General features: G+C 52.4%; 4 protein-coding genes across 4 annotated transcripts; all 4 read left to right on the top strand.

The window, feature by feature from the left end:
* Positions 1 to 332: 332 nt before the first annotated feature.
* Positions 333 to 1,232, top strand: BKA58DRAFT_317352 (uncharacterized protein; the record flags this gene model as incomplete). Its single annotated transcript, XM_046167621.1, has 2 exons — positions 333 to 506; positions 564 to 1,232. The coding sequence occupies 2 exons, from the start codon at positions 333 to 335 to the stop codon at positions 1,230 to 1,232; spliced, it is 843 nt and encodes a 280-aa protein (XP_046024137.1).
* A 628-nt stretch (positions 1,233 to 1,860) lies between these two features.
* BKA58DRAFT_190741 (uncharacterized protein) lies at positions 1,861 to 3,686 on the top strand. Its single transcript, XM_046165600.1, has 5 exons — positions 1,861 to 1,910; positions 1,956 to 2,311; positions 2,389 to 2,416; positions 2,471 to 2,984; positions 3,035 to 3,686. Exons 2-5 carry the CDS (start codon positions 2,103 to 2,105, stop codon positions 3,661 to 3,663), a joined length of 1,380 nt encoding a protein of 459 aa, XP_046024136.1. The 5' UTR covers positions 1,861 to 1,910; positions 1,956 to 2,102; the 3' UTR covers positions 3,664 to 3,686.
* A 1,718-nt stretch (positions 3,687 to 5,404) lies between these two features.
* On the top strand, positions 5,405 to 9,662 carry BKA58DRAFT_317839 (uncharacterized protein; the record flags this gene model as incomplete). Its single annotated transcript, XM_046167647.1, has 3 exons — positions 5,405 to 5,623; positions 5,743 to 5,840; positions 5,894 to 9,662. 3 exons carry the CDS (start codon positions 5,405 to 5,407, stop codon positions 9,660 to 9,662), a joined length of 4,086 nt encoding a protein of 1,361 aa, XP_046024135.1.
* A 1,503-nt stretch (positions 9,663 to 11,165) lies between these two features.
* BKA58DRAFT_386516 (glycosyl hydrolase family 61-domain-containing protein) lies at positions 11,166 to 12,472 on the top strand. Its single transcript, XM_046170477.1, has one exon. It carries the CDS (start codon positions 11,322 to 11,324, stop codon positions 12,309 to 12,311), a length of 990 nt encoding a protein of 329 aa, XP_046024134.1. The 5' UTR covers positions 11,166 to 11,321; the 3' UTR covers positions 12,312 to 12,472.
* Positions 12,473 to 14,371: the final 1,899 nt, after the last annotated feature.

Below are 14,371 nucleotides of genomic sequence, written 5' to 3'. Positions count from 1 at the left end.
TAGGTTTGGACTCTGCTATCATAGTCACCGTAGAAAGATTCATAGAATGCATAACCGGGACACGGATATCTCCACATGGAAATGCCGAAGACGACCCCGCGACCGACGCGAACGTGGGGCAAAGTCTCGAACTCCACAACGCGCCATCTTGCATCAACACTCGCTGACGGCTTTATAAGCTTTCCCAGATCCCTGACTCCATGTTTGCACGTTCCTTCATACGCTGCACACGCACCGTTATCACTACCTCCAGGCCAATTCTTGCTCTCAGATCACAGTCGTTGTTACCTCCACTTCTCCGAATCAACTGCTTCGGCACAACAGTAAGGGCGATGTCGGCGTTTGAGCGATTGATCAGATTTGAGGATAAGGAGGGAAAGACGGTATATGGGAACTTAGAGAAGGAGGTGCCCACCAGGGAGATTGAAGGAAGCAGTGTAGAGGTTTTGTCTGGGGACGTCAATAGTGGGTTCAAGAAGACGGGAGAGAAAGCGACAGTGGGAAAGGTATGCAATCCGTCTTCAGAAGAGGTACAGATAGCAGGAAGAACTAATATACAATAGCTCCTGAGCCCCGTACCGACAACAAATATAATCCTCTGCGTGGGACTCAACTACCGGCGCCACGCCGAAGAATGCAACCTTGCCATCCCCTCCAACCCAGCTATCTTCACCAAGCCCAGCGATGCCCTTGCGGGGCCCTTAGAAACCATTCCCATTCACCCGGACTGCCAATCGCAACTCGACTACGAAGGCGAACTCACCCTCGTCATCTCAAAGGATTGCAAGAACATCGCCGCAAAAGACTATGCCGACTACCTACTCGGCTACACAATCTCCAACGACGTTTCCGCCCGGAACTACCAACTCCCCGCTTCCGTTTCAGGCGGCCAATTCGGCTACGCGAAGTCGTTTGACAAATTCGCCCCCGTAGGCCCTTGTGTCGTGTCACCTAGCTTGATCCCTGATCCACATAAGCTGAGGTACTGGACCAAGGTCAATGGCGAGAAGAGGCAGGAGACAGGGACGGATGATATGATTTTCAGTGTAGGCCAAATTCTGGAGCATCTGAGTCGCGGGACTACGTTAAGAGCTGGTACGGTGATTCTGACAGGTACACCGAGTGGTGTTGGGCTGTTCATGGAACCGAAGGGTTTCTTGAAAGATGGGGATGAGGTTGAGGTCTATGTGGAGGGTATCGGGAGTATCATCAATAAGATGAAGTTTGAGTAAGTGGAGAAGATGGGATGCACTGTTTTCTTCATCAGGCAATATAGTCACGGTCCTGTTTCAATGAGAGAGTGTGTAGACATGATGCCAATACTGGGTTGTTTAAGTGACCAAGATTGTAAAGCATGAATTTGTGGAAGAAAAGAGCCATTCGAAGTGGAAATTACTTTCGATACAGTATCTGTCACTTTAGACTTACTCCTTAAGAACCCAGACATGTTGGATGAAAATCGGAAAAGTGTCTATCATCTTTCCATAATAGAGAGTGATCATGGGCTGGTCTTTTAGGTCAAATGAGAGCTTTCAAAGAGTAAGGTATTGCTCACTTTCACATGTACCGAAACATATTGAGCCAAAGGCTGCCATAATAAGGATGCTTCTCTATTATGGCCTACAGAAAAAGCCACATATTGCCTGCAGAGGTTGAAAGTCATAGAACGATCTGATAGCACAATTCAGGATCTGAGAACCCGTGGACGATGTCAGCAACCTAAAGTCTGCTCGTACGAAGTTGCGATATCGGCTTGCTTAAAACAAACAGTGGCCTCCATAATGTGTCCATGGAAGTTACAATGAAGAGAGATATCAAAGATGTAGCTTGCAGGCTGCAATTAGCGGCACCAAAGCTCGGCGCTGTCAACTTCACCTAGATAATATTTGCGTGGTACTGACAGGTGAGGGGTGCGTCATGGCCACGAGACGCTAGTGCCCACGCTAATTTCGAAGTTACGTTGAGGGCAGGCGACCATGTACCCGAACCATCAACTTTGAAACAGCACAACAAAAGAACGCAAATTCATCTCCCATTTCAGAGACGCGACTTACGTGTAGAACTCATCTGAATTCTCAACGCAACCAAAACAAATCACAACAATGGCCTCGGAAGTAGTCAACAAGCTGCAGAACCTGGTCACAGGAGAGTCGAAGAGCGCCCGCAAGAAGAAGAGCAAGCAAGAGGGAGCTACCGCAGTGCCCGCTGCGCCTGAGAAGACGTCGTCCGAGGCTGGCGCAGGTGGCTCCAACCCCGCTGGCAAGGCCAATGGAACCGACAGCGACAACTCATATCTCCGCGAGGTTCAGAAGTAAGTCGCAACCGCATCGTGTTTCGAGACCGCATGCAAATCTACCAGGAGTCACTTACTAAGACGCGTCTGCGTAGGAACATCCGCAACATCAACAAGAAACTGGTAAGCTAACAGTCTCCCTCTCCCCTCGAACCCTTGCTTACACGTCATCTCCAGAGCGCAACCCAAAAGGTCGACTCCATAATCGCAGCGAATCCCGGCATTTCTCTCGACGACCTCCTCGCTTCCAAGAAGATCAATGCTGACCAGAAAGCTCAAGCCGAGAGGAAACCTGGTCTTCAAGCTCAGCTTGCGCAGTACGAGGAACAATACACCAACTACAAGAAGTACGGCGATGAGCTCGAGGCCAAGTTCGCAAAAGAGAAGGAGGTCCTGTCCAAGTCACACTCGTCAGAGTTGGAGACATTGAGGGGAACAATCAAGGCCGAGGCAGCGTTGGAGCAGGAGAAGATTGTCAAGGAGAAGTTGTTGACACTGTCTCGCTTCTTGAGGGCCGCGGCTGCTCGTCGTCAGCTTGAGGATGATGACTCTGACCTTACTAAGGCTTTCGAGGGTGCTCTTCTCCAGGTTTATGGAGGAGACGCCGGCGCTGTCATGGCTGCAGAGAAGCTGATCGAGGGTGCGGAAGAGGGAGTACCATCCACCGAGGGAGTGGTACTCAGCGTCACCTGTAGGCTCACCAGCATGTTGAGTGCGCCGCCTTAGACTGACTTTCTATAGATTCCCAGGTCAAGCAAGCAGCACTCGATGAAGCCCCATTCGCCGCCGAAGAAGCTTGGGTTGACGACGTCGCGCAGTCCCAAGCAGCTCCTCCCGAGGCACAGGCCGGTTCCGACCCAACTATCACCAACGCTGGTCTTACTGAGATCGATGCTGGCGCGAAGCCTGTTACCGAAACCACCGAGACCGCGTCAGCTGCACCGGCGGCTTCTGGCATTGGAATGGAGTCAGCAAACGCTGCTGCAGAGGCACAATGGGACAAGCAACCTACCGGCGCCGATGACCCATTGACTGAGTCCTTCGAGATGGTACCGCGAGACCCCGCCGAGACCGAGACACCACACGTCGCTGCCGCTGTAACCAGCACCCAGAGCTGGGCCGACGATACTCCAGAGCCGAGCGCAGCGCCTGCCGCTCCTACGCCCGGTAACGATGGCTTCTCCGAGGTTCACCACAACCGTGGCGGCCGGGGACGTGGTGGTCACCCAGGTGGTGAGCGAGGCGGATACCGTGGCAGGGGCCGAGGCGGTCCTAGGGGCGAGTTCCGCGGTCGTGGACGTGGCGGCCGTGGAGAGTTCAGGGGTGGGCGTGGCGGTTTCCGCGGCGCTCCTCGTGGAGAATCGTCGTAAAGTCGATAAAAACATTCCTGCAAAACGACCCGCACAGTGGGGAAGACTAGTTGCATAAGCAGCTTTGATACCCTATTTGGAGCATCTGAGCAGATGAGAAAACGAAAGCGCTGGGAAGACGAGCGTACAGCCCATTGTGTTTAGTAGCATAGCATCGGTGCATAGGATCAACATTTTCTCGGGTATGGGACGGCTGTACTATATTCTGGGTTATGATCTGGCGCTTAATGAATGGCCTGTACAATATGATTTCTTGCTTCAAGTGATTGCCATCGTTCTTTATCAGTTCTGTGATTTCAAGTTTGTACTTATGTAGCTGAAGGTTGTTTGTCGGATCTGAACTAGGATAGGGTACTTGATGACGATGACTGAGCGTGCACCCCTGGTAGTAGCGGCCGTCGATCCGGAGATTTTTCATGGGGGGCACGCTGGCTCGTCATGTCCTCCGATTGGCGAGTGTTGGGTAGTACGAAGTGCCGGTGTGGAGTTGTAGCGCTCGAACTATTTGATGCACATCCCGTACACAAGATCAAACATCATCTCATAGCTCTCACTGTCAGTCCCATAGCATTGGAGGATGGCTTTTCTCATAGTATCTAGCCTGTTACTTCCCCTTCATAGCAAATACACAGAGGTCTTCGGGACCAGATGGCTGCGCCCATCAGCTCCTCTGTGCAGGAAAGAGCCGACCGCCTAGTAAATCTAGCATAGTTTCGAGTAGGTTGAATTTCAACGAAGTTGTGAAGGTATTCGGACTGTACTATCGCAGTGAGCTGCCAACAACTTGCACCGCATGGTAAAGTCAGACAACAGTGACATACTGCGCGGCAACTGTGTAGTATACAGACCCAGAAACAGGATGAGTTCACAAGACATTTCCCCTCGAACTCTGCCAGCTGTATGGGCATATCGTGTTGTTGGTGAGGCGCGGCTCTATTCTATGGCGGTGTGATGCACGAACTAGCGGGTCACTGCAGCCGTTGAGACAGGCGCCAGTCACAAAAGCTTAACCCCACAGATTCAGGAACCACGTTTCATGTCCGATCTAGTTGTAAATTTATCGTGTCTTTTCTATTGTAGACTTGACGTCCAAGAGACGCACAGTCTGCCTTTGGAAGAGTTGAGAATCGAAAATAGCCAACAGTACGCCCAAGTGAGTTCGGTGGGTGTATCTGGTACTGCTGTGGTGTGTTGGCTGTCACATGGTGAACAGATCGAAGATACGGGGATCTGATAAGATGAGATCTGTAGATGTGGCCTTGGATGACGTGCATGCTAGTCACAGCGCACAACACTTGGCGCGTCGCAGAGCAGTAGAATTATAACGACTTACAGCATACGCGCTTCCTTTGTGTAGATTAGGCTTTCTGTACCGTTTGAGGGGTCAGAATACATGCAGCTCTTCTGACGCTTTACCGGGTGCTGTTGTCGCAAACTGCCCATCATCAGGCGATGGATGGCAGGGGTTGTTGCGCTTAACGCCTAGCGCAGACCCACGACCTGCAACCTCCTCATTCTCGCCTTCGCACCTCCCTCAGCATCATCCAGCGACTACGACCCCCAGCACTTGCGATAACGCTTATCAACGACTCCGCAAGCTTCGCACACTCTCTGCGCTTGCTGCAAAATTGTTGCGGTACTAATACATCAACGCGCGCCCGCCCCGGCGGAGAAGCGACGCATGGCAACAGCTCCACAGCCCCTCTGAGACATTCACGACTCGACAACCAATACCTTCACCATGGAGGCGCCTCCAGATGTCGTGCCTTCCGTTGAGGCGCCGCCCGCGACGCACGATGACTCCACCACGAAGCCAGCTCTGACGCCGCCTACGAGCGAAGACAACGACAAGCGATTCGAGAGGATGTCGTCCGAACTCTCTGAACTAGACAGCGATGATGGTGAAGATATCGAACCAGACCATTACTTCGAGGGAGGCAAGATACCCGTGTTCAAGCCGGTAAGTTGCCCAGATGTAGACAACTTCCCACCCAGGACGAGATGCACGCGCGCGCATGTTGTTATGACTATGACGCGCGGAGATAAAACTACACAAGATACTAATTACCATTTGTACAGACAATGGACCAGTTTCGCAATTTCAAGCGCTTCATCGACAAGATCGACAAGCATGGAATGAAGTCGGGTATTGTCAAGGTTATTCCACCGGCGGAATGGTAAGTCTCGATTATGCGCTTGCTGTATGACCTCCCCACTTAACTCATGATAGGCGCCAATCCCTCCCTGATCTTACCGAAGCTGTCAAGAGCATCAAAGTCAAGAACCCGATCACGCAAGAGTTCGCTGGACAGCACGGCATCTACACACAAGCCAACATTGAGAAACAACGATCGTACAATCTGCCGGAATGGAAAGCCGTGACGGACGAGCCGCATCATCAGCCGCCGGCCAAGCGAGGCGAGCGCCGAAAGGCTGCTGCCGAACCTCCATCTCGTGCCCGCTCGTCGCGCGCCGCCCCTACAAATCGCGATGCCTCGCCTGCACCTAAGCGAGGACCTGGTCGCCCTTCTCGAAGGCGCCAGGTGAAGAAGGAGCCAGTCGAAGACGACGAAGACGAAGACAGCTCTCCCGAGGTCCCTCCCACACCCACATCACCCGGAAAGGAAGAGAAGAAGACACCGGCAAGGAGGATCAAGAAGGAAGCGCGCGACACTCCGCCTGCCAGGGCACGCGGCCGGCAAGCTAAGACAGCCGACGAGAAGAAATCTGTCTCTTCACGACGTCTGAACAACCGGGGCGCAGTGGCCGATTACATCGACGAGGCTGCGTTTGAGGACTTCGACTACCACCTGGATGGCCTTAATGAGTACACCGTCGAGCGATGCAAAGAGCTAGAGGATAACTACTGGAAGACGATCAATTACGGCTCGCCCATGTATGGAGCCGATATGCCGGGCTCTCTATTTGACGACTCGACTACCTCCTGGAACGTCGCGAAGCTACCCAATCTTCTGGATGTACTTGGAACCAAGGTCCCTGGTGTGAACACCGCCTACCTCTACCTGGGCATGTGGAAAGCTACGTTCGCCTGGCATTTGGAGGACGTGGACCTTTACAGTATCAACTACATTCACTTTGGTGCCCCCAAGCAGTGGTACAGCATATCGCAGGAAGATGCTCGCCGCTTCGAAGCTGCAATGAAGACCATCTGGCCAAATGACGCAAAGCATTGCTCGCAGTTCCTTCGTCATAAGACCTATCTGATCTCACCACAGCGACTGGAGAGGGACTTTAACATCAAGGTCAACCGTCTGGTTCACTACGAGGGCGAATTCGTCATCACGTATCCTTACGGCTACCACTCCGGGTACAACATTGGCTACAACTGCGCAGAATCTGTCAACTTCGCAAACGAATCCTGGTTGAGCTATGGCCGGATCGCAAAGAAATGTCTCTGCGAATCTGACAGCGTCTGGGTTGACGTTAACGAGATCGAGCGCAAGCTACGAGGCGAGCCAACACCGGAGTACTATGAAGAGACTGACGACGACGAAGACGACGAAGACGGCGCGGACCGTCTGCCTAGTCCTCCAGCCAGCGTCGCTGGTAAAACCAAAGGAAAGCCAGGCCGTAAGCCAGCCGGCAACAAGAGAAAGCGCGGCAAGGAGGATCCCAAAGAGACGTCACGACCAAAGAAGCTCAAGCGCATTCGCATTCGTATTAGGATTCCAGGTCGAGGCATGCCCTGCATTCTCTGTCCTAACGATGTGGAGTATGATGACCTGCTACCGACCGATAATGGCATGAAGGCTCACCGAATCTGCGCGGACTATACGCCGGAAACTTACATTGTCAACAAGGGCGATGTAGAAACCGTTTGCAATGTGGCCAACATCGGCAAGGACCGCTTGGAGCTCAAGTGCAACTACTGTCGATCTAAGCGCGGCGCCGTCTTCCAGTGTTCGCAAAAGAAGTGTACTAGGGCCTTCCATGCTACTTGCGCGGTGGCAGCAGGCGTCCAGGTCGACCTTGGTCCCATGCCTACCTTTGACGAAGAGGGTACGGAATACTTCTACGATGGTTACGACTTCCGATGCCGTTTCCATCGGCCAAAGAAGCGCAACAACAAGACTGTCGATGTGGAAGCACTGGAAAAGGACAAGTTTGTCTTGGCCTATGGCAAGACACTCAAGCCCAAGGACGTCATCCAGTTCCAGTACGTGGGTGGCGAAATGTACCAGATCTACGGTGCACAGGTGGTAGAAAACAGGCCCGGCGAGCAGGCTGTTCTGGTAGATGTATTGCCTGACGGTGATCGAGTGGAAGTTGAGTGGAAGTACATACTCAAGCTTCATCCGGACGAATCACAGCGACTGAAGCCGTCGGCAAACGCTAAGCCACTTCCTGAGCATCTCAAGGAGAGCGATGCGTCCCTTGACATCACGAACCGTACCGACGGTGTACCTGAGATGGGCGATCCCTTCCACGACCCCAACTCCGAGCATAAGTGGGCCGAATGGTACACTGCTCCTGAAGTTACTCGGAGAGTGGCTAGAGTCGATCTCAGCAAGGAGGATCGGCTTTGGTACTACCTTGGAAAGCCATCAACAGAGGCTAGGCCACAGTACACTGAGGATCCTGCAAAGCCTAGGAATAACCCCAAGAGCAACTTCCTCGAAACCGTCAAGCCTCCTCCGCCGCCAGTACCAACCTTCCATCGTACTTCGTACCCGGCCTCTTATCCAATCAAACCGGCACCCATCGCAGTACCTCCGCGCACACCGATGCAATATCAGACACCAGATGGTCGGCCGTACAACTACAAGCCGAAAGAGTCGATGATGTCGTCCTACAGGTCGCCTGTTTACAACCCTGATACTCGCAAGAATCCCAACTCGCCAGTAGCACATCAACCCAACGTCAGCTACGATCATCGCTTGCCCGCAGGACAACAAGGACAGCAGCCATACCAAGGCTACCACACTCATCGATCACCGCACCCTTCGCAGCAGCAACAGCAGTATCAGCCATATGTGCCGCCACAGAGCTACTCTAATGCGTCCTGGAAAACACAGCCAGCAACATCGGGGCCTCTGCTCAATGGAATTGACAAGTATGCGCAACCGGCACAGAATAGCGCTCTACCGCCATACCCATACTCTCAGAGTCCTCGTCAGTTGCCACCCTCACCATACTCACCAGGCGCGGGACAGATTGTTGCTTCACCTTATGGCCCACCAAGCCATCAAAGCCAGGCATCACCACACGGTCGCGCGTCGATCTCAAACAGGCTGAGCAACCCTACTGGGACTCCCAAACCTCCAATGTACGCCGTCACACCCTCCTCTGAAATCATCTATGCTGCCCAATCCCCCACTGAGTATTTATCCTACGTCATGAATTATCCCTACCTCAGAAATTGTTATTTGCGGAGGACAAAAACTTACATATCACCCTATAGTCTGGATGGTGGAATTGCACCTGAATGGATGCCAAAGCAGGCTACGCCGAGAACCAGTGGTACACCTACTTCAATCGCACCAAGGCCTATCGCGTCACACGGAGCCGCGCCCTCTCCCGGATACTACGGACCACCGCCGCCAACAGGTCTACCTGCACCAAGGCCATCCGCACAATTCCAGTCTCCGGATGCCTTTCAGCGGGAAATGGCAAGGACGACACAAACTCCTGAAGCGCCGAAGTGGGAACAGATGCTTAAGCAGCTCGCTACATCGACAGGCCCCACCGGCACGCCACCCATGACTGCGCACTCGCCACAGGCACCTCAACCTCGCTACCCTCCCTCGGGGCCCCGCTCCAGTCTGTCCTACGACCTTCCTAGGAGCATGCAAGCTTCGCAAATCCAAACCCCACCAGGACCGCCACCACGTGAGCCACAGCGACCGACCCCTAGCCCCATCAGTGATGACGGTAAAGGCGGTCTTGTAGCTGAACCAAGGGACCAGAAGCCAGTGCTGCCGCCTCTGCAGCCTACGACGAATGTCCATGGAGCTGAGACATGGCGCTACTCGTCTTAACGGCATGTGGTCGATATATGGGGGCGTTCGGTGGAACTAGTGTATTATAACGACATGTATGACTAGAGGGTGATTTTCGGCGTTTTCAATAGGTCATGGCATGCGTTGCCAGTTTTCTTTCTGAATGCAGCATTACCGTCCGGTGGGAATACAACGATAACTTTTGTCTGTTCAACCGTATTATTCGTGGATTTCGATGTGTACAAAAATAATGTTTAGTAAACGCTGTGCATAGGCGTGTTACACCCTTCACACCTTGACAGATGAACACCGGGTCTCCGGTACGAAGCGAGCCTTGGCCAGCTGTACCGTCGCTCTAGTCGTTGCTTGTTTTCGGTTGCCGCCTGCTAAAGTTTCTTGGCCCGAAATGAAGGCCCGTGTGGCATGGAAGCGACATTGAAACGTTTAGAGAGCAGAGACCCACCCGGACAACATAAAACGCCAGTGGAGTTTCTCCGAGCGGCATTGATGAGGCGCAGAAACAGGTACTGACGTTCAGGCACCAATGGAAGCAGGTTTCTGTTATGAAGCTCGACACAAAAGCATCGTAATTTTCCAAGGGTGTGTGGGAGGGTTTGGTGGAGTGTTCAAGTCTCAGTACCTGGGTCTCGATCGAAAGAGCAAATACAGTGCACACCGTCGTTCGTATGCATCAAGACGTTGGTACCAAGCGCCTGGGACTGTCATGCCTAGTGGAGGCGCGCGCTGTCGTTGACCCACTTTCAGGGGGCCATGGTGTGAAACGATAAAAGTCGGAAGCGACCATACGGAGATAAGGGCGCTGAGGCTACGATCGGACCTACGGATGTATACCTAGGTTTGCTGCAGATTAATGAATGTGAGGAGTAGAGCGCGGTCTGCCGGTTTACCGTCTTTGCGTTTATGCCGCTGGGTGGTGGGAGATTTGGTGACGCGTAGATGTCGTTCCTGAAGCGCTGGGTCTAAGCGAGTCGAGATGATTCTAGTGCAAGCGGGCGGGAAGAGTCGTCGATTCCCTGCGCCCAAGCATCTTTGCACCATCGTCAAGCACAGAACATCTGGTATCATAAGTAAGGAATGAATAGTTATTGTAAGAGCATAATTTGCGTACGGGAATTCGGCCGTAGAGAATGCACAGCCACTGCATCCAAACACCAGTGCAATGACGTGCTAGCTGTATCTGGCGTCTATTCAATGTTCAACCCCTCTTACGTTTCGCCTTAACATGTTCCTTGCGTCGATCAGGAACACCTGGCCGAGGACTGCTCAGTATACTCTGTTTACCGCCAGGATCAGAAGCCACACCATGAAACAAGCACCGCCATGACAAGTGACCAGCCCACCTTGCGAACATCGAGTACCCCAGCTCCACAGCCCTGAAGCATTGTACGAACGGAAACGGTTCCCTTTCTGTCAGCTCCACTCCTTTCATTTGACACATGCACAGCGATGCGCTATTTCCGACATGGCAGCATCTGAGTATAAGAGTACGCCTCGCCCAGCATGTAGAGTTCCTCACCACCACAGTCATTCAGTCAGTCGACATTCGCTCTCTTCACCTTCGTTCATTTTTTCACGCTTGAAGCGCCTCACATTCTTTACCATCTTCGTTGATCTCGAAGTACCTTTTTGAACACCAACCTTTCGACCAAACCAGACTTTCCAACACCCAACACTACAATGCCTTCCAAGATTCAAGCCGCTGCCATCCTTGGCGCCTTTGCTGCCTCCGTCAGCGCCCACGGTCACCTGTCTGCCATCAAGGTTGACGGCAAGGACTTCACTGCCTACGACCCGTCTTTCCAGTACCAGACCCCCTCCCCCGAGGTCATTGAGTGGTCCTGCCCCGAGTGCCTCGACAACGGTTTCGTCGAGCCTTCCATGTACGACGATGCCACCAAGATTGCTTGCCACAAGGACGCCACTGCTGGCGCAAAGGTTGCTACTGTCGCCGCTGGTGGCAAGCTCGACATCTCGTGGACCGCCTGGCCCGAGTCCCACGTCGGCCCCGTCATTGACTACCTCGCCAAGGTTGATGATGCCACCAAGGCCAAGTCTACAGACCTTGAGTTCTTCAAGATCGATGCTGCTGGCTTCGAGGACGGCAAGTGGGCTTCTGACAAGCTCATCGCCAACAACAACACCTGGACCGTGACCGTCCCTGACAGCATTGCCCCTGGTCAATACGTCCTCCGTCACGAGATCATCGCTCTCCACGCCGCTGGTCAGGAAAACGGTGCTCAGAACTACCCCAAGTGCATCAACATCGAGGTTACCGGATCCGGTACCGCTACTCCCAAGGGTACTCCGGCTAACAAGCTCTACACTGCCACTGACCCTGGTATCAAGGTCAACGTCTATGGCGGTGACCTGTCCAGCTACGAGATGCCTGGTCCCGCTCTATTCGACGGTGCCAGCTCTGGCTCTGGCTCTGACAACGCTTCCAAGCCTTCTGCCTCTGCTCCTGCCTCGTCTGCCCCTGCTGCCACCAGCTCGGCCGCTGCCGCCGCTGCCTCTACTCCCGCTGCCTCCGCTCCCGCCCCTGCTCAGACCGGCGGCGCCAGCCTCGACAAGGAGTTCACCATCGACACCTTCATCTCCTGGCTCGAGGAGAAGGCTGGCTCTTCCAGCCAGAAGGTTCGCCGCCACCCCCGCGCTTTCCGCGTCTAAATTTGTGGTACGACAACAATCGGAGGGAACGAGATTGTAAAATCATGGAGGATGGATGATGGAAAGTAACACTTTGGTGTTCTTCACTTCTTGTACCTACTTGCTTTGAGTCGCTTTGGCTCATTGCTTCTTTGACTGAATGACATGTGTTGCACACTCGACTACTATTTTGCATGCAAGTGCTTCAGTTCCCTGTGATTTTAAGTGCGCTGGTGAAGACTGACGACCTCGTTCCTGGTACTAATGTTAGCTGACAAGGCATTCTCGATGCTATGTTCGCGGCAGCGACAACAAAATAGCGAATTATCACTCGTATGCTGATTGAGAGAGCAAGGGGCATTTAAATGTGTTTAACATGCGAGTCGGCGTTACCCCACCTGCTAGCATCTTCTCACTTGAAGCCGCCCCGCTTGCACATCTGCACAACGCCCGTACGGAGGCGTACTGCATAAAAAAGAATTATAATGGTCAAAATTTGAAAACTCTCCATCAATTAGATAATCCGAATTAGTCCATCGGCTAGGATATCTCGCTTTCACCGAGAAGAGCCGGGTTCGGTAAGCTTAATCCACAACACCACAATTCGAGCCTCGATACTAACAATCTTCAAGATTCCCGGATTCGGAACTATTCTTTTTGCCTTTTTACTGCTGTGAGCAGTGATAAAAGAATGCGTCAGGACGCATGAAGCTTTTTAGAATTTTTTTACTTGCAAACTTCAGTGGTGCCCGTCTTCGGTGTTTTGGGTCATACACTCGCAGTGCATAGAGAGGTGCACACACTAGCCTTGCTACTACATACTATATTACCTTCTCTCTTGTTTGTCTTACCTTTGCTGCAAAGCGCGAAGCATCTTCTCCGCTCTCGTACAGATTTGTATGTGCTTCCCACGCTTAGTACAAGTGGGAATGATATTATCCTAGTACTAGAGTGAGGTTGGATCTAGAGCGTAGAGTCTGTGATGGCAATTGAAAACTCTACTCTTAACACATGTGAGATCTTCTCGGATCGTCTGCCCTCTTTTTTCTCACTGTGCTGCGCGATAGCCTACTGCTTCGTGGAGGTCTATTCAAGCGGAGTTGTTTCCAGTGCGACAACTGGAACGATGGAATTCATGTCACATTGGACGCCTACAAAGAAGCATATCTTGATAGATTATATTAAATAGCCTAGGATGAGATATACATTGACTTTTATGCCGAGAGCCTACGCATGTGTAGCACTGCGAATACCTCCAGGGTGATTTTATTGCTGTTCTGCTTATTGGAGGCGCGCATATATCTACTAGCTGAATCCTGCTAAGAAACACATATTTTAAGCGTTCTCCTCATTCTCCTGATCAAAGGCCATCGCCTTTTCTTCCCTGGCCTTTCTCCACTCGCGCTGGTTTTCCCTGTCTTCACTTGCTCTGCTGGATCCTCTCGGTTTCTTAACCCCATCCACTCCCGCTGTCTTGATCTTCTTGCTGGGGACATCGCCGTTGGACGTCTTATTGTCCATGGCAGCTACCTTCTCCTTTTGCACCCGATGCCATTTCCTATTCGCCTCGCGTTTCTTTTCTTCTTTCTCTGCAGCAACCTTATCTCTCTGGGCGATCTTGATTTGGATCAACTTTTGTGTTGAACAATCGTAGCCTTCCTTTGAAAGACCAGCCTTAATGCCACTTACCCTACCCCTTCTCGCCACCAGTCCTTCTCTCTCTTTATCCTCAACTTTTTGTAGCGCGGTATCGTTCCAGATGTGAAGTATTGTCATGCGGAAAGTAACTGCTCGTGGGCCATAGCGCTCGACCATATCCTGACGTTCGTAGAACACGGCACCCTCTTCGCCCGGTACAGTGAGCTCGCGGTATACGGCAAACATGCTAGTAATCTCGTCAACGGAGAATTGGCGTCCCTGCATCCAATACCGCAGGCACTCGAAACCGCTTGGAGTTCTCGGTCACGCTAGACCTTGTCGAATGGCGTCTTCTTTGCCGTCAAAGAAGTCCTCGAACGCTCGAAGTGGGATCATCTGATCCGTGATGTGTTACCTCCAATATTGAGCAGTGGAGAGAAAAC

The sequence above is a fragment of the Alternaria rosae genome (genome assembly GCF_020736505.1).
Source record: "Alternaria rosae strain MPI-PUGE-AT-0040 chromosome Unknown BKA58scaffold_6, whole genome shotgun sequence".
NCBI classification, from domain to species: Eukaryota; Fungi; Ascomycota; class Dothideomycetes; order Pleosporales; family Pleosporaceae; genus Alternaria; species Alternaria rosae.
This window is presented reverse-complemented; position numbering and strand designations above follow the sequence as displayed.

What these genes read in the sequence shown, in the direction of transcription:
- BKA58DRAFT_190741 (XM_046165600.1), top strand. Translation starts at nt 2,103, where the DNA reads ATGGCCTCGGAAGTAGTCAACAAGCTGCAGAACCTGGTCACAGGAGAG. An exon ending in TATCTCCGCGAGGTTCAGAA is followed by an intron (nt 2,312 to 2,388) that starts GTAAGTCGCAAC and finishes GCGTCTGCGTAG; the next exon opens with GAACATCCGCAACATCAACA. An exon ending in AGTGGTACTCAGCGTCACCT is followed by an intron (nt 2,985 to 3,034) that starts GTAGGCTCACCA and finishes GACTTTCTATAG; the next exon opens with ATTCCCAGGTCAAGCAAGCA.
- BKA58DRAFT_386516 (XM_046170477.1), top strand. Translation starts at nt 11,322, where the DNA reads ATGCCTTCCAAGATTCAAGCCGCTGCCATCCTTGGCGCCTTTGCTGCC.